At 38.2% G+C, this 22,438-nt stretch overlaps 2 protein-coding genes and 1 long non-coding RNA gene across 7 annotated transcripts in view; 2 read left to right on the top strand and 1 right to left on the bottom strand.

The window, feature by feature from the left end:
- Positions 1-2,157: 2,157 nt before the first annotated feature.
- On the top strand, positions 2,158-13,514 carry hmgcs1 (3-hydroxy-3-methylglutaryl-CoA synthase 1 (soluble)). 2 transcript variants are annotated; one of them, XM_037753628.1, is made up of 10 exons: positions 2,158-2,279; positions 6,179-6,627; positions 6,931-7,056; positions 7,512-7,676; positions 8,835-9,003; positions 9,260-9,430; positions 9,610-9,716; positions 10,156-10,281; positions 10,636-10,793; positions 11,237-13,514. In XM_037753628.1, exons 2-10 carry the CDS (start codon positions 6,180-6,182, stop codon positions 11,312-11,314), a joined length of 1,548 nt encoding a protein of 515 aa, XP_037609556.1. In that variant the 5' UTR covers positions 2,158-2,279; position 6,179; the 3' UTR covers positions 11,315-13,514. The 2 variants fall into 2 exon arrangements, with proteins under 2 accessions (XP_037609556.1, XP_037609559.1); XM_037753631.1 differs by lacking the exon at positions 2,158-2,279 and adding an exon at positions 4,756-4,860.
- Positions 13,515-15,045: 1,531 nt separating this feature from the next.
- Positions 15,046-18,103, bottom strand: LOC119478711. Its single transcript, XR_005204488.1, has 3 exons — positions 17,406-18,103; positions 15,644-15,719; positions 15,046-15,352 (listed from the first exon to the last, which is right to left on the bottom strand). It is a non-coding gene; the product is annotated as an uncharacterized LOC119478711 (long non-coding RNA).
- tln1 (talin 1) overlaps positions 17,219-22,438 on the top strand; it is a 53,961-nt gene continuing 48,741 nt past the window's right edge. For 2 of the 4 annotated variants that reach the window (XM_037753624.1, XM_037753625.1), the window contains exon 1: positions 17,219-17,460. The gene's annotated coding sequence lies outside the window, so the exon portion shown is untranslated. The remainder of the gene's footprint in view (positions 17,461-22,438) is intronic. The other 2 variants (XM_037753626.1, XM_037753627.1) reach the window with 2 other exon arrangements.

Genomic DNA, 22,438 nt, shown 5'->3' with positions numbered 1-22,438 from the left:
TTCATTCACATATCTTGAGGTCAGAGGTCAAGGGACCCTTTTGAAAATGACCATGCCAGTTTCTCCTCGCCAAAATGTAGCCCAACTTTGGAGCGCTATTTAGCTGCTATAGCCTCTGAAAGACAGTAAAGTCGGTCGGAAACGCGGGTCTCAGAGGGTTAAATGATACTTTGAATTGTCGTATTTATTGAAAATGTAAAATTAATTGGAAACTTCATATTGTGCCGTTTACGTAACATACTTTTTAAAAAGAAATTTGGCAAAATGTCACCTATCACTTTTTTACATTAAATAAACAAGAACAAAAAACACATTGTGACGGAAAAGATAATGCCAGCTGCATAAGCAGTACATTACTAGTTAATAGCAGGTGGCATGATTAGACACACCATAGGCACTAAAGACTACTGCAACGCCCACTAGCAAAATAAGCAGTCATTTCACACAGCCTCTGTAGTTGAAGAGACAGACAAGTACAGACAATGCTTAAGAACGATCAGAATGAATACCTCAGTGACGAGTGAGCTAAAACTGTCAACGGTTATATTGATGAGTTTAGTTTGAAAGTTTAGTTTCAGTGGACCTCTATGTAACTTGTTAACTACATGTGCACGCTACAAATGAAATCTAATGCACTGACAAATATAAATAACCTATGATGTATGTAACAGAAGATGTTATCTTATGCATGTGGAATGGGACAAAGGTCAAAGTCAACTACGTTAAGACAAAGTTATGTATGAAGTGGAAAACTAATATGTGTGAGTGCAGGAGGGTTACAGACCTTTATTTTATTTTTCTATAATACAAAATAATATATTCAAGTTCTGTACTTAAGTATAAATTTGAGGTACTTAAACTTACTTGAGTATTGCTACATTTACACTTACATTCACAGTATTAGTAATACCTGAGCGCTGACGGTCATCACCGGAAATTATATGAACATGGTATTTTTTTTTTCGTACCTTAATTCAAAAGTTCAATAGTTATAAAAACATATTCAGATTTTTCATTACAAAGAATTCTGCAAATATATTTTACAGTATAAAAATAAAATATAAGGAAAAGGAAAAGATGAATAAAAACAAATCAATCTGGGTCTGTTAAACAATTGTAATAAATTTGAAATATCTAAACAATCTAATAGTTTTTGCCAATTTAGAATTTTTGAGTTTTAAGTTTTCAATCATAGTCAAATATGTTTTAAAATCAGTATCTTTTAAAAATATAAAATGAGTGTATTGTTTTAAGCCATATCATTTTATGTAATATTTTGCTAAAATATTAATCAAATGAATTAGATAGATAGATAGATAGATAGATAGATAGATAGATAGATAGATACCAACTTTATTGATCCCGAGGGAAATTCAAGTTTCCAGCATCTCAGTTCCATAGTGCAAAACATGTTAGTAAAAAGGCAGTAAAAAAGTTAGTAGTGCAAAGTACAAAAAAATATACCAGATATAAAAACACAAGGAGATGAAGAAAACTGTTAAAACTGAATATAATGCAGGGTAACAGCTGTGATACAAAACTATTAAAAAGTGCAGAAGAGACTGTTAAAAATGAGTATAGTGCAGGGTAACTCCAGTAGCTTAGTCATTGAAAATTATGTAAATTTCATCTGCCAAAAAACTGGGATTATTAAAAGTGTGTAATATCTCAAACTTCATTAGCATAATATGTTTTTCAAAATGTTTTGAGAAGTTTTTTCTGTAAATAAAACCAAAAAGAAGTAGCATAAAAACAATCTACAAAAATATTATAATTTTATTAAATACTGGAAAGCTCAAAACATTAAATCCTTAAGAAAAAAACAGATTATTTAATTTTTATTGGGCTTATTTTTCCCATAAAAGTTTGCACACATAGTATAAAAAGGCAGGAAGCATGTCCCACTGACTGCATGAATGGATGACATGTTGCCATGGACACGCTGCTCTGATCTTGAAACGCTGCCCCACTCTGTCCACCGCGCCAGGACTTACTCTCGCAATCTGATTGGCTCCTTCTCTCTCACCAGACATCGTACAACTCACCCCATTGGCCAAGCAGATACGGCCTTTGGCGCGTGGTTGTGAATGCTCTATTCTGATTGGTCAGAAATCTGCGGCCGCATGATATCTCTGAGCTGTGATTGGTTGGTTAGCTCCAGGTGCTGCTGTCGTCATATATAAATACACTAGTTGTGCCGGTGGCCGTCACTCAGACTGGACTGACTGGAGTAACGGTTTCAACTCTCACCATCTCTGGAGTTAACTTCACACACACAGGTGAGGTCTGCTAATTCATAAACTTAATCCCAAAGACGACACACAAGAAAATCTAATTTTGAATGCGTTTAATTCGTGTTTTCAGATGATATTAGCCTGTTAGCTCGGGATGCTAATTTCCATCATTTGGAAAAGGAAGCTGGTCCGTCAGTTATATGTGTCCGGGTAACAATCTTAACTCGCTAGCATCATCATGCTGTTTCTCTGTATTATGACCCAGCAAATTCCAGTGTCCTACCATAGTGATTTTTAATCAACTAAATGAAAACTATTGTCACATTCTTTTAGGTAACAAACCAGTCTATTCTTTCATAAGTGTCCCCTTCTGTGTGACAAAACAATCTTAACTGGATGGCATCATCATGCTTTAAAATCAATATCCTTAAAAGTATAAAATCAGGATATTGTTTAAAGCCATATTATTTTATGTATATAACATTTTGCAAAGACATTAATCAAATCAATTATGTAAATTTCATCTGCCAAAAAACTGGGATTGTCAAAAGTGGAGTAATATATCAAACTTTATTAGTATGATATATTTTTATATTATACGTTTTTTCTGTAAATAAAACCCAAAAAAAGTAGCATAAAAACAATCTACAAAAATATTATAATTTGATTAAATACTGTAAAGGTTAAAACATAAATTTCCAATAAGTTAATAAGTTTCCAATCATAGTCAAATATGTTTTAAAATCAGTATCTTTTAAAAATATATAATAAATATATGTATAATAATGATAATATGCTTGTTTCTCTGTATTATGACCCAGCAAATTCCAGTGTCCTGCCATAGGGAATTTTAATCAACTAAATGAAAACCATTGTCACATTCATTTAAGTAACAAACCAGTCATTGTTTCATAAGTGTTCCATCACATTTTCTTTATTACATCTACTCTACCTATCTTACAAGTGCAGTTACCTCTGTTTACATTACATCTATTTTATATTTTATACCTCTAGTGTAACACTTCTGTTTATATTTATTTATTACATCTACCCTACCTATTTTACAAGTGCAATTACCTCTGTTTACATTCAACTATTATTATATTTTATTCCTCTAGTTTAACACTTCTGTTTATATTGATTTATTACATCTACCCTACCTATTTTACAAGTGCAATTACCTCTGTTTACATTACATCTATTTTATATTTTATTCCTCTAGTGTAACACTTCTGTTTATATGTATTTATTACATCTACCCTACCTATCTTACAAGTGCAATTACCTCTGTTTACATTAAATCTATTTTTTATATTTTATACCTCTAGTGTAACACTTCTGTTTATATGTATTTATTACATCTACCCTACCTATTTTACAAGTGCAATTACCTCTGTTTACATTAAATCTATTTTTATATTTTATTTCTCTAGTGTAACACTTCTATTTATATTTATTTATTACATCTACCCTACCTATCTTACAAGTGCAATTACCTCTGTTTATATTACATCTATTTTATATTTTATTCCTCTAGTGTAACACTTCTGTTTATATGTATTTATTACATCTACCCTACCTATCTTACAAGTGCAATTACCTCTGTTTACATTAAATCTATTTTTTATATTTTATACCTCTAGTGTAACACTTCTGTTTATATGTATTTATTACATCTACCCTACCTATTTTACAAGTGCAATTACCTCTGTTTACATTAAATCTATTTTTATATTTTATTTCTCTAGTGTAACACTTCTATTTATATTTATTTATTACATCTACCCTACCTATCTTACAAGTGCAATTACCTCTGTTTACATTACATCTATTTTATATTTTATTCCTCTAGTGTAACACTTCTGTTTATATGTATTTATTACATCTACCCTACCTATCTTACAAGTGCAATTACCTCTGTTTACATTAAATCTATTTTTTATATTTTATACCTCTAGTGTAACACTTCTGTTTATATGTATTTATTACATCTACCCTACCTATTTTACAAGTGCAATTACCTCTGTTTACATTAAATCTATTTTTATATTTTATTTCTCTAGTGTAACACTTCTATTTATATTTATTTATTACATCTACCCTACCTATCTTACAAGTGCAATTACCTCTGTTTACATTACATCTATTTTTATATTTTATACCTCTAGTGTAACACTTCTATTTATATTTATTTATTACATCTACCCTACCTATTTTACAAGTGTAAATTATCTCTGTTTACATTACATCTATTTTTATATTTTATTCCTCTAGTGTAACACTTCTGTTTATATTTATTTATCTACTTTACCTGTTTTATTTACTTTATAACTGTGTGTGTTTTACCTGTTATATGTTTTATCTGCCTCGTTTAGTCTTTGTCAAGTATTTGTTTTGAAAGCACAGACCAGAAGTGGCAACTGTGAATCTCGTTGTATTTAATAGGATGACAATAAAGCTTTCTATTCTCTATTTCTAATCTATTCAGTGTGATAGAGTCTAACGGGTTACAGAATTAAAGTTCCAGGAAATCCCGTCGTTGCCCTTTCACCCAGTTAGCTCTTCTGTCCTCTCTATCTTATCTGCTCTCTCAACAACAACACTGCAGCTTTATGTAGCTGTTTAGGTATGTGGCATCTTCAATATAAGATAAATGCTCGCTAACTGTCACATGTTTTGACATAACATTAAATACCGTTAGTTCAGATAAAGTCCTTCTGATGGCTTTTCTAGCTACCTAGCTTCTTTGGTAACCTTAGCTAGTGGTGTGTGTGCAACGAGACCGGCGTTGTAGTTCGTTTGGTTGGTGTTTAAAGGTCAAGTAAAGCAGATACAATAATAATATGGCAATAAGTGACTTTCTATTAAGTAGTGCAATGATCTTAGCTGACATGCTAGCTGCTCAGTAACCTTGTAACCTAGCTAAATAGCATTAGCTGTGAGATCTCTAAGCTAACAGTGGAACAACACTAATGTCTAAGGTTACCTGAGGCTGAGTCCATAGATAGATTGATTGATTTGATTGATTGATTGATTGATAGATAGATAGATAGATAGATTGATTGATGGATACATAGATGGATAGATAGATGTACTCCTATTGATCTCAAATTGGGAAGTTATTGTTACTGCAGCACTTTATACAGACAATGCATAGTAACAGTACATAAAATGTACATGTCGACACTAGAGAAATATATCCTAGAATACTGGAATACACTATAAATATTCCTGACTACTACAACTATCATAAAAAATCTAAATTATAAACATAGGATAACCCTCTATATACATTAACAAGTGTGCAATAACATATTATATACATTAGCAATCTGTGCAAGATACTATATACATTAGTTATAAGTGTGCAAGTTACAATGTTTTGTTCTTTAATAAAAAAAAAATTGAGGTAGTAAATGTTCAAATGTAGATGTGCAAATTTCAACATGTGCAAGATTATTACAGGACGTTGCCCTTTGCGGCATGTCATCCCCTCTCTTTCCCCCTTTCACAACTATCAAGATCAAGATTCACTTTATTGTCATTTCACTGAGTATTTGCATACACAGAAGGAAACAAAATATTGTTTCTCCCAGCTCCCGTCAGTGCATTAAAAAGGATAGAATAAATAAACATTACAATTAACAATACCTCTCACTGACACTATCTAATAATGGCCAAAATAAAAATTTAAAAAAATTACACTCTCTGGATGGATGTAAGTATTGGCTGGTATTATTCAAACAGAGTAAGCAGGATGCACTTTGACCTACTTAACAATGTTATTACAGTTGTTTTGGGAGCTGTGGGCTGTGCACATGTAGCTTTGGATTGATTGATTGAGCCTGGTTAATTACTGAAAACTTTTCAAAGTTGTAGTATTCCGACACTACCAATGTATCAGATTAATATGCTGACATGAAACCTCTTCTCATCCCATTCAGGATGCCAGGATCAGCCCCAATCAGTTGCTTGGGACCATGGCCCAAAGATGTAGGTATCATTGCCATGGAACTGTACTTCCCGTCCCAGTTTGTTGACCAGGCCGAGCTTGAGCAGTTAGATGGCGTGGCAGCTGGTAAATACACCGTGGGCCTGGGCCAAGCTCGCATGGGCTTCTGCTCAGACCGCGAGGACATCAACTCTTTGTGCCTGACGGTCGTCCAGAGGTTGATGGAGAAGAATGGTCTGTCCTATGACAGCGTGGGTCGATTGGAGGTTGGCACTGAGACCATCATCGACAAGTCCAAGTCTGTCAAGACCGTCATCATGCAGCTGTTTGAGGACTCTGGCAATACAGATGTGGAGGGCATTGACACCACAAACGCCTGCTACGGCGGCACAGCTGCACTCTTCAATGCTGTCAACTGGGTGGAGTCCAGCTCATGGGATGGTGAGGGAACAAACTTGTGTTATTATTGATGTGTTTTCAGTATTACATAGTTTATGTTTTCCACTCACTGCTCAATTGTTTAGTCTATAAAATATCAGAAGTGTAGAAGTTTTCATTCAGTTGCATCATTATGAAGAGTTTCTTAGTGATTACTGCTAAAGCCTGACTGATCAGATTACACCTTTTTAGCAGATCGATGCATTTAAGCAGCTGTAATCGTTGCAACAAATGACTTGTTACACTCCTATACAATGGGTTAATAAAAATCTGCCTTTCCCTTCTCCTCATGTTTCCTTTCTGCAGGGCGTTATGCTTTGGTTGTAGCGGGCGACATTGCTGTCTACGCCACAGGAAGTGCCCGGCCTACGGGAGGGGCCGGTGCTGTGGCCATGCTGGTCGGGCCCAATGCTCCTCTGGCCTTTGAACGAGGTCAGTTAAGGAACTGTTTGTTGTGCACAATTTGTTACAGCAACACCCCACTGTTATTTAGCTAATCCCATCATACAAATGTTTACTGAACTTTTGTACCAAGTCACTGAAGTTCAGATTTAATCTTCTCGGCTGTTCAGCACTGAGCTGAATGGTGTTAGAAGAAAACAGAAGACCTTCCAAGTGACTGTTAATGACTTTTACAATGTGCGCTGGTTAGATGAGTTATTGTATGTGTTGAACAATACATCTAAATACCAGAAACTATCTCAGTCATTCTGGGGAAGTTTACTAACAGTAATACTTTTAGCATAAAACAAAATTTAATCTGTGAAAAGATGTGTTTTGTTCATTTTAGCCATCTTAGTGTAGACAAAGATGGGAGTGCAGATAGTGCAGTTATACATACATAGGAGTACTACATATCGAAGGAGCTGAATTGATCTGTTGTGCAGGTTTGCGAGGAACCCACATGCAGCATGCATACGACTTCTACAAGCCAGACCTGATGTCAGAGTATCCCGTGGTGGACGGCAAGCTGTCGATAGAGTGCTACCTGAGTGCCTTGGACCGCTGCTACTCTGTGTATCGCAACAAGATCCACGCACAGTGGCAAAGAGGTGGGTTCAAACTGTTGTTTATGATCAATATAGACTGATCCACATTTAAGTGTTCCATGTAGGCTTGTTCTATATAGTTTTTACAGTTAGAAAACGTATAACACCACAAGCCCAGGAGGTGCAGAGGTATCAGAGACCCTGCACAAACCCACCATTTTTAAATAGCCAGGCTACCATCAATTGCAGTTTTTTTTTTTTTTTTTTTTTTTTTTTTTTTGTCCACTCGACCCAGATTATTTTTTTATAGCTGCCCACAAAACCACGGCGTAGTCAGTCAACAAAGTACAGACGTTCCTCTGGAAAGATCGAGCGTGAAAACACGTTGTTCTTGTGTTTAAGTCTCGTTGAAGATGAAGACTCGGCAGATTCACGCAGCATCGCTATGACGATCAGCTAAGAATCCTGCGTACATAGCTACTACTGTGTCTTCAGTGGAAAACAAAATTGAGAAAAGTACGTGGTACCAAAATTGAGCCGAGCCGAGCTGTACCATGCGGTGGAAATTCGTCATTAGTGACTCATTCAATCTTATTACTGCTCCATGTTAAAGATCATCCATCTGAAGACCTACAAATACAGATCTAAGGTTCCAGCAGGAAAATCCATCATACTGCTACATAATAAGAGCAGTTGTAATATTACAGTTGACTGTAACTTCTTCTTTACCTGTTGTATGTGATAGTCAGAGTACCTTTCTGCATGTGGAGGGACTGGTGTGATAATGGCCTGATTAGTTAAGAGGGTTTAGGATGTTACCTGCTTGCGGCGCTAAGAAGTTGACCCTAAGTTCACTGAACATAAAGTAGTTTAATGAGATGAGCCTTTAACCTGATGTGTCAACACGTACAGTATCTGAGAACATGAGGCTATTAAAGACACGTTATGAACGTTTCCAACTCTACTCTGAAATTTGCTGACCCGTAAAATGAAGTATTACCGTATTTTGTACCTAGCTAGCGCAGTGTGCACGGTGCAGACGTGGGAGGGGAGGTGCAACAAGACGAAAGGGGTTTAAGAGATAAAGCAGAGCAAGTGTTGGTATTTGGGTGAAAAGTGTTCTCATTGCTCTTTCCAACTGTGTCACTGGATTGGAATCCAGTGTGTTACAAGCAGGCAAAAGGTAAAGAGGAGTCTAATCATTCGTCTTCTTCTTGACAGACGGTTCAGAGAAGCGTTTCAACCTGGACGACTTTGGCCATCTCGTCTTCCATTCTCCGTATTGCAAGCTGGTGCAGAAGTCGTTGGCGAGACTGATGCTGAATGACTTTCTGAGCGACCCCAGCCCCAACACTGACACGGGACCCTTCGCAGGCCTCGATGCCTTCAGGTACACTTTGAATAAAGCAGCTGGGCAGGAGACAGGGTCTTTTAAAACAATCCTCTTGAATAAAGCACTAAAAAGAGTAGACTTGTTGCTGTAAATATAATATAATGTAGTATATTATATAGTGTATATATAACTGTAATATGGCCTCAAATAACCGTATATGTCACTCTACAAAGATCAGCTCTTCATTAATGACAACAGGAAGAAACACTTTGGTGATTCCGTTGCTGATCATTTGTGTGTGTTTGAATTGCAGAGATGTGCGACCAGAAGAGACCTACTTTGACCGGGATGTGGAGAAGGCCTTTATGAAGGCCAGCGCAGATCTGTTTGAGGAGAAGACCAAGCCCTCACTGCTGATCTCCAACCAGAATGGAAACATGTACACCCCCTCTGTCTACGGCTGCCTGGCATCAGTCATTGCACAGTATGTCTCAGTGCCTGACTTTCTTTCATCCATCAACTGTATTTAATCACATCATCTCGAGTGCATTGTTAAGCAAAGTCACTGTGAACTTAGTCCTCTCAAAGATCCTGGCACGGCTGATTGAATTAGTGATGGTGTTGTCGTATGTAAGGAGAATGTTTGTTGCATCTGTGTTGCAGACACACATCGTCACAGATAGCAGGACAGAGGATCGGGGTTTTCTCCTATGGTTCGGGATTTGCTGCTACTCTGTATTCTCTCAGAGTCACACAGGACCACACACCCGGTAAGTCGGCCACGGTTCAGTTCAGTTGAGTGATGTGGATGAGATTAGAACGTATAGTATATAGGGCTGTCAAAGTTAACGCGTTAACCTAAATTAGTTATAACGGCACTAATTTCTTTAACGCAACTTGCGATTTTTAGGTTGTAGCGGGCTCAGTTTTAAAGCTATCATTTGCATAATGAAGCAGAAATGTATAAAGAAAATAATACAGAAATAAATAAGTTTGGGGAAAAAGATAAGGGGAAAGGCAAAGGGAAAATCATGCAGAAATAAGTATATACATTTTATACTGGATAAATACATTTAAAAATAAATGCAAAAAAATAATTGATTCGAAAATCAATTGACAGCCCTTATATTATATAATATAATATAATATAATTGTAGAAACAAAGGGAAGGTGTGTTCTTACATGTGATTTGTTGACTGTTTGTTCCAGGATCCGGTCTGGACAAACTTGTGTCCAGCCTGAGTGACCTGAAGGTCAGACTCGACTCCAGGATCAAGGTCTCGCCTGCTGTCTTCTCTGAGAACATGAAGCTGAGAGAGGATACGCATCACTTAGGTATGACCCCGCCGTAACTGCTGCTCCTGTCTGATTCAGAGGGAGACCTTTGACTTGGTTTAGTTTTCTCTCAGAACACTTGAATTGCAATATGCTGAAAGGTCATTATGGAATTTTTGCCCAATGATGCCAAAAACTTGTTGCCTACTGAAGTCCAGTCACTTCCACACAGTGAGGCATACAGCTTACTAATTAAACACTGGTATCAGATCGGTACTCCGTATCGGCCGATACCCAAAGCCCAGGTATTGCTATCGGTATCGGGACTGAAAAAGTCGGATCGGTGCATCCATGCTTAATATTAAGAATCCTGCATCTCTGATCCCATTTTTGTTTTTCAATGTGTCCGTGCAGCCAGCTACGTCCCTCGAGGCTCAGTGGAGGATCTGTTCCCGGGGACATGGTACCTGACACGAGTGGATGACAAACACCGCAGGGAATACGCCCGAAGATCTCTGGACAATGACCTGCCAGCAGAGCCGGAAGTTGTTCGCAACAGCACCGCCACCGAGGTACAGGACGAATAAACGTTAGGACAAAGTTTCTGATGTGGGAAATCATTTGTGTTCCCCTTAAAGTTACTGATGAATGAAAGTCAATACTTCCTGCTGCTGTTTCAAATTAAAAGCTTGCAAGAAAGAGGAGTGATCATACCCTTTGAGCTGCCAGAAGGCTTTTAATGTGACACTTCTGTAGGACGGAGGTGGTGAGTTTCACTGACGGTGACTCAGTGACAGCAAAGTAGAAGTGACTGCTAATGTTACTAAATAAACCCAGTCTTTGTGTTAGAGAAGAGGAGCTGAGAGCAACATGACACGACTGTGGAAATGTACATTATACTGAATAATGTCTGCTCATAACGGAGCAGCACATCAGAAATGTATTTGACCCTAATTTTAACTCATTCAGTGCTCTATGAACCACCAGTTAATTTTCTGATGCTTTCTGTTTCCAGCACATCCCCAGTCCAGCCAAGAAGATGCCTCGCATCCCCGCAGCCGCCGCCGGCCCCGAGGCTGTAGTCAGCAACTGAGAGCGCTCAGCTTACCTCTGAGAGGCGTCGAGGTCCAGCAGTCTGGAAACTGTAAGAACTAGACAACACTAGAGGTCAGGGAGGCTAGTAAGAGACGCTGGTGTCGCCTTCCAAATCATTCTACATTCAACTAAATTAGGTTGGAGCAGCGTGTCATTAAAGGCCCGTGGACAGCTGTAGACACTACTCAACTGCCTGCAGCCTTCCCATCATGCCCCTGTCAGACAGTCAACTCCATATTTGACCACAGACTGATCACAATAATCATTTGTTTTACCAATCCTTTATTTCAATGTTAACAATTGTACATATTTCCTTTTTGCATTCGTGCAAAAAACTGGACAGTTTATATTTGGGAGAAGCACAGGCAGATGTTTGCATGGATTGTCGCTGATAAGCAGACTTCCTCCTGGCAGCTGGCAGCCAGTGACAGGCAGAGGAAATGGACATAATTAATGTGACTGAGGGGCCTCGACTGTGTTAATGTATAAAATACAGTAGTGCTGCTGCCACCACCGCAGCAACCCAGCGTGAGACGGAGCTTGCACCCCCCAACTCGGCTGTTTGTGTTCAATACCTCAGTTTTCTATGAAAGGATGTGGTCAGTTTTTCTACAGGGCTCTACAGGTTCATCATGCTGCTCCACCCAGAATCTCCCTCTCTACTAACCGGGTGGAGTCTCACTTTAAACTGACTACTGTAGCTGAGCTGACGTAGTCAACATGTCGACCTGTAGGAAACATTCATCCACACAGAAGATGTCAACCACCCCACACTAGGAGGTGATGATCCTCATGCAGAACTGTCATTTCAGTTTTTCTATTTGCCTTTTATTGCCATGAGACGTCTAAACCCGTTGAGTGAGTGGCTGCTGCTGTTCTACGTCAGCTTTACTTCACCTTATATATATAAAGAAACCGCTTGAGGACACATGTTATAAAATACTTTGTAACTATTTTAACAAATAGTTGATTGATAGATGATTTGATTGATAATTTTATCAAGCAAAATTCCAAACTCCCTGGGGTTTCACTGTCTCAAGTGTGAAGAAATTGGCTTTTTTGTGGACATTTTCATAGATTGAATGTGATTATCAATCGCAGCCCAATGTTTTTCCACACCACTTTGCAACGCCACAAGTCTTTGTGTCACCACCACTACATGTATAGTATGTACATGTACAGTAACTGCTCATCATAGTGGAGAATGTACCCAAACATGTTACAACATGATGGACTGCAGTAGTCATGCTGCAGCTTATTGTCTAATGTTGCCCAGTAAGTAGAACACAGTGCAGCCAACATCAGTGGGTTTAGACTTTTCTAAAGCGAAAAACGTTGCACCGGTGTCATCCTAAAGTGCAATCAGCAAAATATGGCTTTTTTTTTTAGTAGCAACGGTACAACATAAAAGAATGATGTTGGGAAACATACGGTCCTTCAATGAGGAGATGAGGAGCTGCGTATCATAGCAATGTTCAAGAAGTCTACCCAACTTAACCCTTGTGCATCACCAGGGACATTTTGGGCATTTTTTTATTTTTCAATCATGTTGGCTGTGTTAATGCATATGACATAAATATTTTGAAGTTCAACCTCAACTCCTATAATAAGTCTATAATAAAAATATGAGCCAAAATACAGACCCTTAAAGGGTAACTTTGGTAGTTTTCAACATGGACTCTTTTATTTTCTCATGTGTTTGTGTCTAACTGACTAATAGGGACGACCACTTCTGAAATCCAGGTTGAAAAATACCAACGCTGCTCTTAAGGACAAAAATGTCCCCATTAAAACTACCATGTTTGATCCCACGACAATTATACAGCATAAATCATGCATTCTTTATTCGAGAGCCCCGGCTTCAACATTGGACTTTTTAACCACCAGATTGAGCCTCATGTTCTCATGTTTGCCCTGTAGGGGCAGAAACATGCTGTTCTCCTGGTGTCCACTAGAGGCATCGCTGCTATGTTATGTGTTTGATGCAATGCATCCAAATCAATGTTGTTGCTAATCATTGACATATCCTAGACTGTGGTTAAAAAACAATGTAACTCAGTGAAAGTGCAAAATAATAATAATAATATATATAGTATTTTTATAGCAGTTTTAGGAAGGGGACATTCTTGCTCTCCAAGATAACAAGTTTTCTTTTTTAATCTGATACTGCACAAAAAATAAAAATGCATCCAAATCAATGTTGTTGCCAATCATTGACATACTGTGAATTAAAAGATAATAAATCCCCCTGAGAAATTAATATAAAGAAAATATACATATTTTATACAGTGGCATTATGTAAACAAACATTAAAGGGTTAAAATACTGAATATTTGGTAATTATGGTCATCAGGACTGATGATGGTTAAAAGATTGAACTTAAAAGTGGAGAATAATATTAATATAATTTGATGGCAGTTTTTTGATGCAGACATTTTTGTCCTCTTAAGGACATCAGAGTTTTTAAAGTGAGGCACAACGGTTAAGTTAACACTGTAAATGTCCACATATGCAGCAGCAGCCCTCCATTAAATCCAACCTCCATCAAGGTCCCATCAGTTTAAGTGGTGCTGTGTGTTGCTGCTGATGTTTCTAATATTTTGTTCACCGCATTTATATCAGTGAGGCCAGACTGAATATTAAACACCTCTGTGTGTAATGCAGAATGACCCTGACGTTGACTCACTACCTCTAAAAACAACTGTTTGGTCTGTGTGTTTCATTCCTGTATGAACTGACTAGATGCTGAGCAGCGAGGCATCTTATAAGCTCCTACGAATATTTGCTCCGGGTTCACGGACCAAACGGAGAGCAGAGGAGGTTGATGGATAGTTGAGGCAGCATCTCCAGCTGATATACAGAGCTGCTCACTCAGTCAGATTGCACCTTCAAGGGTAGACACTATATCAAACAGTTGGTGGAATAAGGAGAGACACCAGTCAAACACTAACAGCTGCTGTGTTTCATTCACACTAAAAGCCTTAATGTCAAAGGGCTGTAATTTATTAAGTTCTCGGTCAGGAGACTGAAATGCAACTTCAAGAATATCTTCTGTCAGTAAATTCTTGTTTTGTTCTCTGTGTCTCAAATTGTTATTTTTCCTGTTTATCATTGATTTATGATTATTATTTTTTCTGTCAGCAACAAGAAACCAAATGTTGAAAAGAGATGGAGCTCAGAGAAAGTATCAGCCTTAAACTAAACTAGTGTTGATGGTTGGACTGGCTCCAAAGAGCTGCACACAGATCAGGGATCAGAGGAGTCAGTTGATGTCAAGGTTGACATGAAAAGCCTTACAATAAGCATGCAACGCTTTTCTTCTAATAATGTACAGATATCGGTTCTTAATTGTACAGTAAGTCAAGAGGTGGTTCCTCTGGAGCATCACAAACACACTGACTGGAACACTACGTCTGTGGTCCTGCAGATGTTTCTGCTCGACTCAGAGGTCATGTGATCTCTACCCATGTTGATGGTAATGCACAGTACAAAACTAGGATTATTTATGTAGATATATATGAATGAATGGATGTCTCATCAGATGAATTGTATCCAGACAGTGTGTATAAATAAATGGACACAACTTGCGTGGTGTGTGGAGGATTATTTTTATGGCTTTAATTGTAATCCATGTTTTGCCACTGTCATTTCTTTGCATACTACTGAGTTTGAAGTAATTGTGTTCCTATGATATGTTCAGTTTCCAAATAATTAACAATGAGACACACAACCATATCGCTTACTTGCAACATCATCCCCCCCATGGCCAAAGCCAGAAGATTATAGAGGAAATTATAAACAAACCCACATGAAAAGAAAGAAACTATTGTGTATTTTGCAGAAGAGACTTCACCTCACCACCCACACATTTACTACTGTAAACTACCCAGGTAACATGTGATGTGCCCTCATGCACTCAGGGCCGTGTGAACACACTGGTGACCTCTTCAAGTCCATCGGCCGTGAGCCTTCTCTGGAGAGAACACTTTTAACTTGTGGTGCCGTTCAGCAGGATCCCCAGTGGTTACATAAGATCCTTTGGGATTAAGAGAAGAAGACGGGTCAAAGTTTCTAGAATCCACAGATCATCATGACTGTAAAAGAGACTTTATTCTCAGTTAAGCAACCTAAATAATAGTTGAACTAGGACACAGTGGCTTCAATTAACAGAGTTTTATTAAATAGCTAGTTTGCACCCACAGGTTTGGTTACCAGAGCAACAGTCTTCTCACCATTATAGAGAGCACCATACCCACACCCACGCACCATAGTGTATGGGTGTGAAGGTGTGGAGGCAGCCTGCAGTCTTCACACCTGCTGCACTCACCTGATTGGCTAATGCCTCTTCATGGTCCTAGTGCCCCCTCACTGCAGTTCCAGTTGTATCATCAGAGTACTTAAAGCTGCAGGGGGTAGAAATTGAGCAAATATTAAAAAAAAGTTATTAAAGTTATTTTAACAGTCACTATATCCTGACAGTAGTGCATGAGACAGAAAATCTGAAAAAAAAAATCATGTTCCTCTGTGTCCTCCGGTGCTCCTAATGGCATCTGCAAGATTTGACAGACCAGAGGATAACAACCAATCAGAGTCGAGCTGGAGCCTTGTCGTCTCTGAGCAGCTGTCAATCACTCACGAACGCCAACCAAACAGTTAAACTAGGCAGCGCTGATCAAAAAAGAATCAATATTCTGTTACTGTAATGTCTATTTCTCACCTCAAATGTTTTCAGAATCATCTTGTATTATACTGTTTTACAACGGAGTATTAGGGCCACATTGATGGGAAAAAATTTGAGATTTCGAGAATAAAGTCATAATATTACGAGAAAAAAGTTGTAATTTAATGAAAATAAAGTCATACTATTTCAAGAAAAAAAGTCGTAATATTACGAGAATAAAGTCAGAACTCTAAAGTCAGAAGTAATTTTCTCCTCCACAAAAGAGGCAATTACCCCTTCAGGTCCGTGTGATTCTTTCTTCCGAATAAACAGTTTTTTGCACAATCTTTTCCAGGTCCTGATACTGATGATAATGTGGAGCTGTTTTGATAAAAGATTAAGTATTTTGTTATTTGTGAAACTTATACTAAAGCATAACTTCACAAGATGCTCCACTTTCACGCAGGCGGCACGCTGCTCTATTTCCCCTCTAAAATAACACGTAAAATTACTACTTTATAATATTATGACTTTATTCTCATAATACTACGACTTTTTACTCTTAAACTTCTGACTTTATTCTCATATAACTTTTTTCCATGTAAACTTCTGACTTTATTCTCATAATATTATGACTTTATTCTCATAATATTACAACTTTTTTTCATGTAAACTTCTGACTTTATTCTCATAATATTATGACTTTATTCTCATAATATTACAACTTTTTTTCTCATAAACTTCTGACTTTATTCTCATAATATTACAACTTTATCCTCGTAAACTTCTGACTTTATTTTCATAATATTATTATTTTATTCTCATAATATTACAACTTTTTTTCTCGTAAACTTCTGACTTTATTCTCATAATATTACTTTTTTTCTCATAAAACCTATGTCTCAGATTTATTTATTTATTTATTTTTTTTAGCTGTAAAAATGAGATCGTTTGTGATATTGAGATCAGTTGAGGAAATACCAAGCACAGCCCACCAGCTGGAGCACAGCCAATAGGAACGCTCTCTCTCTCTAGAATGACCTGTGATTGGACAAATTCTCTTGAGGTGCAGAAGGCTAGTTTTCTCTCAGAACACTTGAATATGTTGAACAGTTATTATGGAATTTTTTGCCCAATGATGCAAAAAAAATGAAGCTTTAACTGTTGTTTGAATATATCTTATTATTATATATTGTCTTATAGTGCCAGTAGTGGCTCAGAGCAGCCAGCAGTACAGTAAGTCAGACCTCCACAGAGAGAGAAGTGCGCCACCGCCCCACCAGGGTGGAGTTAAAGCAGCAGCTCTGCCGAGAAAGAGAGCGGATAGGGAGGGGAGCCCAGAAACAAGTCGCTATCTGACTTTCCCCCTTCTTTTTTAACTAAAACAGTAAGTGTCGTTGTGGAATAACCGAAAACAAGCTCTAACTACCTTCAACTATTCCTGGTTGGGCCGTTGGAGGGAGAAGGATTCACTCACTCAGCAGGTCAGTTATTGTTTTATGAAACAGTTTGAAAAGTTTCCACCAGTCAGTCAGTCGAGGAAGAAGAAAGTCCTTGACGTCAGCAGAAGAGACTCGATGTGGAAGCGAGAGAAAAGTAACTAAAAGTCCCTTTGGCAGCAAGACAGAGAGGCCTGGTAATGTAGAGAGAAGCAACAATGTTGCAACATAACGTTCGAATGAGGACAGAGAGAGGAAACGATACATTACAAGCGACAGACAGACAGACAGACAGACTGAAGGTCCTGGAGGCTGGCTAGCACATAGCACCATCAAGAAACATGCAGGAGAGTTTCCGTAGAAGAAGAAGAAGTTAGGGCGTTTTGGTATTTCTGGCACAATGATGTTGCTCTGTCAAAATTCCCTATTTTTAAAGGAGCACCTCTAACCTCTAACACTTGGTGCTGTACTGACCTACAAGTATAGACCAGGGGTCAGCAAGCTTTACTATCAAAAGAGACATTTTAGACAAAACATTTGAGCATTGTGATGACAGTTTATAGTCTAAGTATTTAGTATATAAGTCTAATGCAGTGAGGGCCCATAGTGCAAATGTATTGTGTGAGTATTAGGGCCACAATGAGGGGGAAAAAAGCTGAGATTTACAGAATAATGTCATAATATTATGAGAAAAAAGTCAGAAGTTTAAGAGAAAAAAGTTGTAATATTACGAGAATAAAGTCAGAAGTTAACAAGAAAAAAAGTCATATTACGAGAATAAAGTCAGAAGTTTACGAGAAGAAAAGTCGTAATGTTATGAGAATAAAGTCAGAAGTTTACGAGAAGAAAAGTCGTAATGTTATGAGAATAAAGTCATAAGTTTACGAGAAAAAAAGTCGTAATATTATGAGAATAAAGTCATAACTTTACGAGAATAAAGTCGCAATATTAAGAGAATAAAGTCATAACTTTAAGTAAAAAAACACGTAAAATTACTACTTTATAATATTATGACTTTATTCTCATAATACGTACCATAGACAATGAGAAATAAAAATGAAAATGTAAACAAAAAAACTCAAGTCTCGAGAGATCCAGAGCCGCAGGTTGCAGACCCCTGGTATAGACACTACAGCTTCTAATTGTAATCAGTGTTTCAAACAAGCTGACCTGTTGACCTGCTATCGTTTGTTTTTTAGTTCTGGTTTAACAAAGCTGGTGCTGCTGCTGCTGGGCGTGTTATATAGCAGACAAGCAAGAAAAGAAAATGTAGCCTCCGGGTGTAAATTCTTACACCACTGTGATGTGGTGTGCGACAGGGCCGAGGAATTTGCATGGAGACATGTTTGCTTACTTTGAGAGCCATAAACTCGTGTCAGTAGTAGTACTATATGAGGCAGGTTTAGTTTTTGAAAACATGCCAAAAAACCTCAGTGAGCCTGGTGTGGGAGGCCTCATAGCAGTTTGGACTGCATGATAATTTATTCTTTATAATACTCTTATACAACATTTTTTATAGAATATTTCATCAGTATGCAACTTATACTTAACTGTTATTCATCAGTATGTCTATCATAGCACCTTAAAATAGCAGTAGGCAGTATATGTTTGGCATCATTGGGCTAAAATTCCATAATAACCTTTCAGCATATTGTAATTCAAGTGTTGTGAGAGACTTCTGCACCTCCTCATTGCTCTGTTTTCAGGTTTTAAAAAATCTACCAATCAAAGGTCATTTCATTGAGAGAGTGTTCCTATTGGCTGTGCTCCGGTCATGTGACCGGAACTTGGCGTTCCTTCACCAGATTTCACAATGGCGGCGGCGTCACAAACTTTATCATTTTACAGCTAAACCGTGCACTACAAGATGATTCTGAAAACATCTGAGGAGAGAAATAGGCATTAACGTAACATAATATTGATTCATATTTGATCAGCGCTGCCTAGTTTGACTGTTATGTCGAAGTTCGCGAGTGATTGACAGCCGGCTCTTACAGACAGCAGCTGGACAGCAGACCTCAGATCAGCTCTTACTGCTTGTTCTCCGGCGGTCTGTGAAATCTTGCAGATGCCGTTAGGAGCACCGGAAGACACAGAGGCACATGTTTTTTTTCAGGTTACCTGTTTCATGCACTACTGTCATGATATAGCGACCGTTTTATGAAAATAACTTTTTTAAATCATATTTGCTCCGATCTCGCCTACTTCAGCTTTAACTGCAATCTGTATAATACTTATATGGAAATAAGATTGATTGGATTATATTCACCAGAAGTATGAAACAATTCCATGTCCCTTTTATAAATTAAAAAGAATATACCACTAATTTGTGAGGGAAATGTCTTTATTCTTTGAATCAAACATTCTTACTGTATTCCTTTAGATATTTTCCAAAGTAAAAGTCCTTAGAAGTATATGATTCAACTTTTTCCCCATGGTCTAGTGTTAAAAAAACGTTAACAAAAATAACAACAATAAATCGTAATATGGAAGAGCAATACTTAAAAATCGCAATAATCGCCACCCAAATATCGTGATAGTATCAAATCGGGAGATAGGTGTATCGTCCCAGCCCTACTGTATATATGTATATACACCACATATAGCCTCATTTGTATCTCTCTTACATGATAGGCACATAGCAGCGCAACTGTCATTGCTAGTTTCAGACTGAAAGTACGTGTCCACAGGCTGGACGCGTACCATGATGCAGTTGTCATTTTCACGCCGAGCACCCACGTTGTGTAAGTAGCAAATGTACTTGCGCCCCTCTGTGCACCCATGGGCGTCTTAATTAAAATGAGGTGTGGTCAGGCGCTTTGTTGGAGCATTGCTATCTTGAGGCTGCAGAAAGCGATCGCACCATTGACACAACAAGCCTGGTCTACTTTCCTGCTATTTAAAAGGCGCATTATTCAAATAGTAAGATGTGTCTACACAGGCAGGTTCACAACACGCGTACACTCTGCTTGTTACACACATAGCAGGAGCGCTCCTCCTCCTCAGTTAAGTACAGTGTCGGCACTGGAACAATGTTATTATTTATGTTCAGGAAAACACTAAATTCAGGCGGCAGGTGACAATTCAGAATATTATGGAATAAGGCTCTCAGGCATTCTGTATTGATCAACCTGCAGCGCGCTCTCAGTGCTCTTCCGGTCACGCCAGTCCAACTCACCAGTACCCCTACACTTACTGGTGACTGGGGAGTAGTGAATGAGAGAATGATTTTGGACACAGTCAGGTCAAACACAGTCCAAATCACAGACTGCGGTTTGCTGAGCACATTCGTTCTCCCAATGGGAGGAACCCCTTCATTTCAATGACCTCAGTGGTCTTCTATGGTCTTCTGCTGCACAAACTGTTAAGAACTTATCAAATAGCACATTGTCTCATCAAACAGCTGCAATCAGGTTTGAAGTGAATACTTGGAATGTAAAGAACGGCCTGAAATGAGTGTTTCATTCAGTCGGACCAGGAGGCTGAACAGCTTTAGAAACCAGACTGCTAATCAGCGCCACAAATATCCAGCAGCCTATAGAGTGAGAGCTGTGTTGGATAGATGTCAGTGTGTTGTGTCATGGCCCAGCCTCACACCCGTTAAGGAAACCTGCTTTTCATTCCAGCGTGCTGCAGAGACCGGACTGTAGTGTTTTCACTCAGCCATATTTGGTCAAGACAACATGTGCTGCCACTCCTCCAGCACAAGAAATGATTTGTTTTAGACTTAAGCTCGTGTCTGATGCCTGGCGAGTTCAGTCAGACCAGTGAGAACTCTCCTGGGATTAAAGCAGCTCGCACAGCAGCTCTTTATGAGGCAGTTAAGGGTTGTTTGGAGAAATTAGATTCAGTGGATTTGATCCTTGAACTGATTATTTTACTCACAGTGATGTTGTGAGACGATATGTGCACTTGAATCCTGGTGATTCATTTTGATGAATTTGGGAATTTTTGTTAATTTACCATGGGAAAAAGTTGAATCATACACTTTAAGGGACTTTTACTTTGGAAAATATCTAAATGAATACAGTAAAAATGTTTTATTTTCAGCATGTATGTAGTCAGAGATGTCCTGAAGTCATTGTCAGGCATTATTTATACATTTGTTTTTCCAGCAACCCAAAAATCAAAGAATAAAGACATTCCCTCACAAATTAGTGGTATTTTCTTTTTAACTTATAAGGGACATGTAATGTTTTATACTTCTGGTGAAGTAACTTCTTATTTCCATAGATTTATGCTGTATATATAGTTCCCTTTGTTAACACCTTATTTTGAAAAATGGACGTAATCACTAGTATACTTCCGCTAGTTCCCGAGTTTTCAAATGCTACGTGAGGTGGTCTTTGATTTATTTGATAGGCGTGATTCAATAGTTCCGTATAGTTTGGCCCAACACAACTCCATTGCTCTGATGTCCAATCAAACTTCTGCGGCGTCCGCAGTGCCTGGAGCGTACTCCCATTTTTCAGGAGGTGCACGGCGCCTCTCTGTAGCTCCCTGCGAGCTCCGCAAACCATCTCTGCGGCTCTGCCGAAGCTCTGCGCAAGCTTTTCTGCAGAACTTTGTTAGGCATCACTCAGCAAGGTGTGTCTTTGCAGCCTGGCACTGAGCTGGCACTTCTGTCAAATATGGAGGAAAGAAACCCACTCTTCTGGTAGTTTAAGAAATGCTATATAAAGTACAATAACCAATTTCAAGTCAGTGTTTCAATTAACCCTCTGAGACCCACAATAGACCCGTTTTTGTCTTTTTCAGGGGGGGTACAGGTTTTTTTTAGGGGGAGATAGCAGGTCAGCAGTAGATGTCACATAGAAGTGGTGTACATCATCTGAAAGCTGGGAACCTGAAGATTGCTCAGCATTGTGTGTCAAGTTCAAGTGCGGCAATTTTTGGGTTGATACCATTTGTTACACAGATTTGGTGCTAAATTTAACCATTTTTTACCACTCGAGAATTGATAAAAATGATCAATAATGCCTCCAAAATCCCAAATTAAGACACCAAGACCTTGAGGAACACC

The sequence above is a fragment of the Sebastes umbrosus genome, chromosome 19, assembly GCF_015220745.1.
Source record: "Sebastes umbrosus isolate fSebUmb1 chromosome 19, fSebUmb1.pri, whole genome shotgun sequence".
Taxonomy (NCBI): Eukaryota; Metazoa; Chordata; class Actinopteri; order Perciformes; family Sebastidae; genus Sebastes; species Sebastes umbrosus.
This window is presented reverse-complemented; position numbering and strand designations above follow the sequence as displayed.

Bases quoted from the DNA above. Each gene is read 5' to 3' on its own strand.
- hmgcs1 (XM_037753628.1), top strand. From the start codon at position 6,180: ATGCCAGGATCAGCCCCAATCAGTTGCTTGGGACCATGGCCCAAAGAT. The intron at 9,717-10,155 runs GTAAGTCGGCCA...TGTTTGTTCCAG, and splicing joins CACACAGGACCACACACCCG to GATCCGGTCTGGACAAACTT. The intron at 10,794-11,236 runs GTACAGGACGAA...TTCTGTTTCCAG, and splicing joins GCAACAGCACCGCCACCGAG to CACATCCCCAGTCCAGCCAA.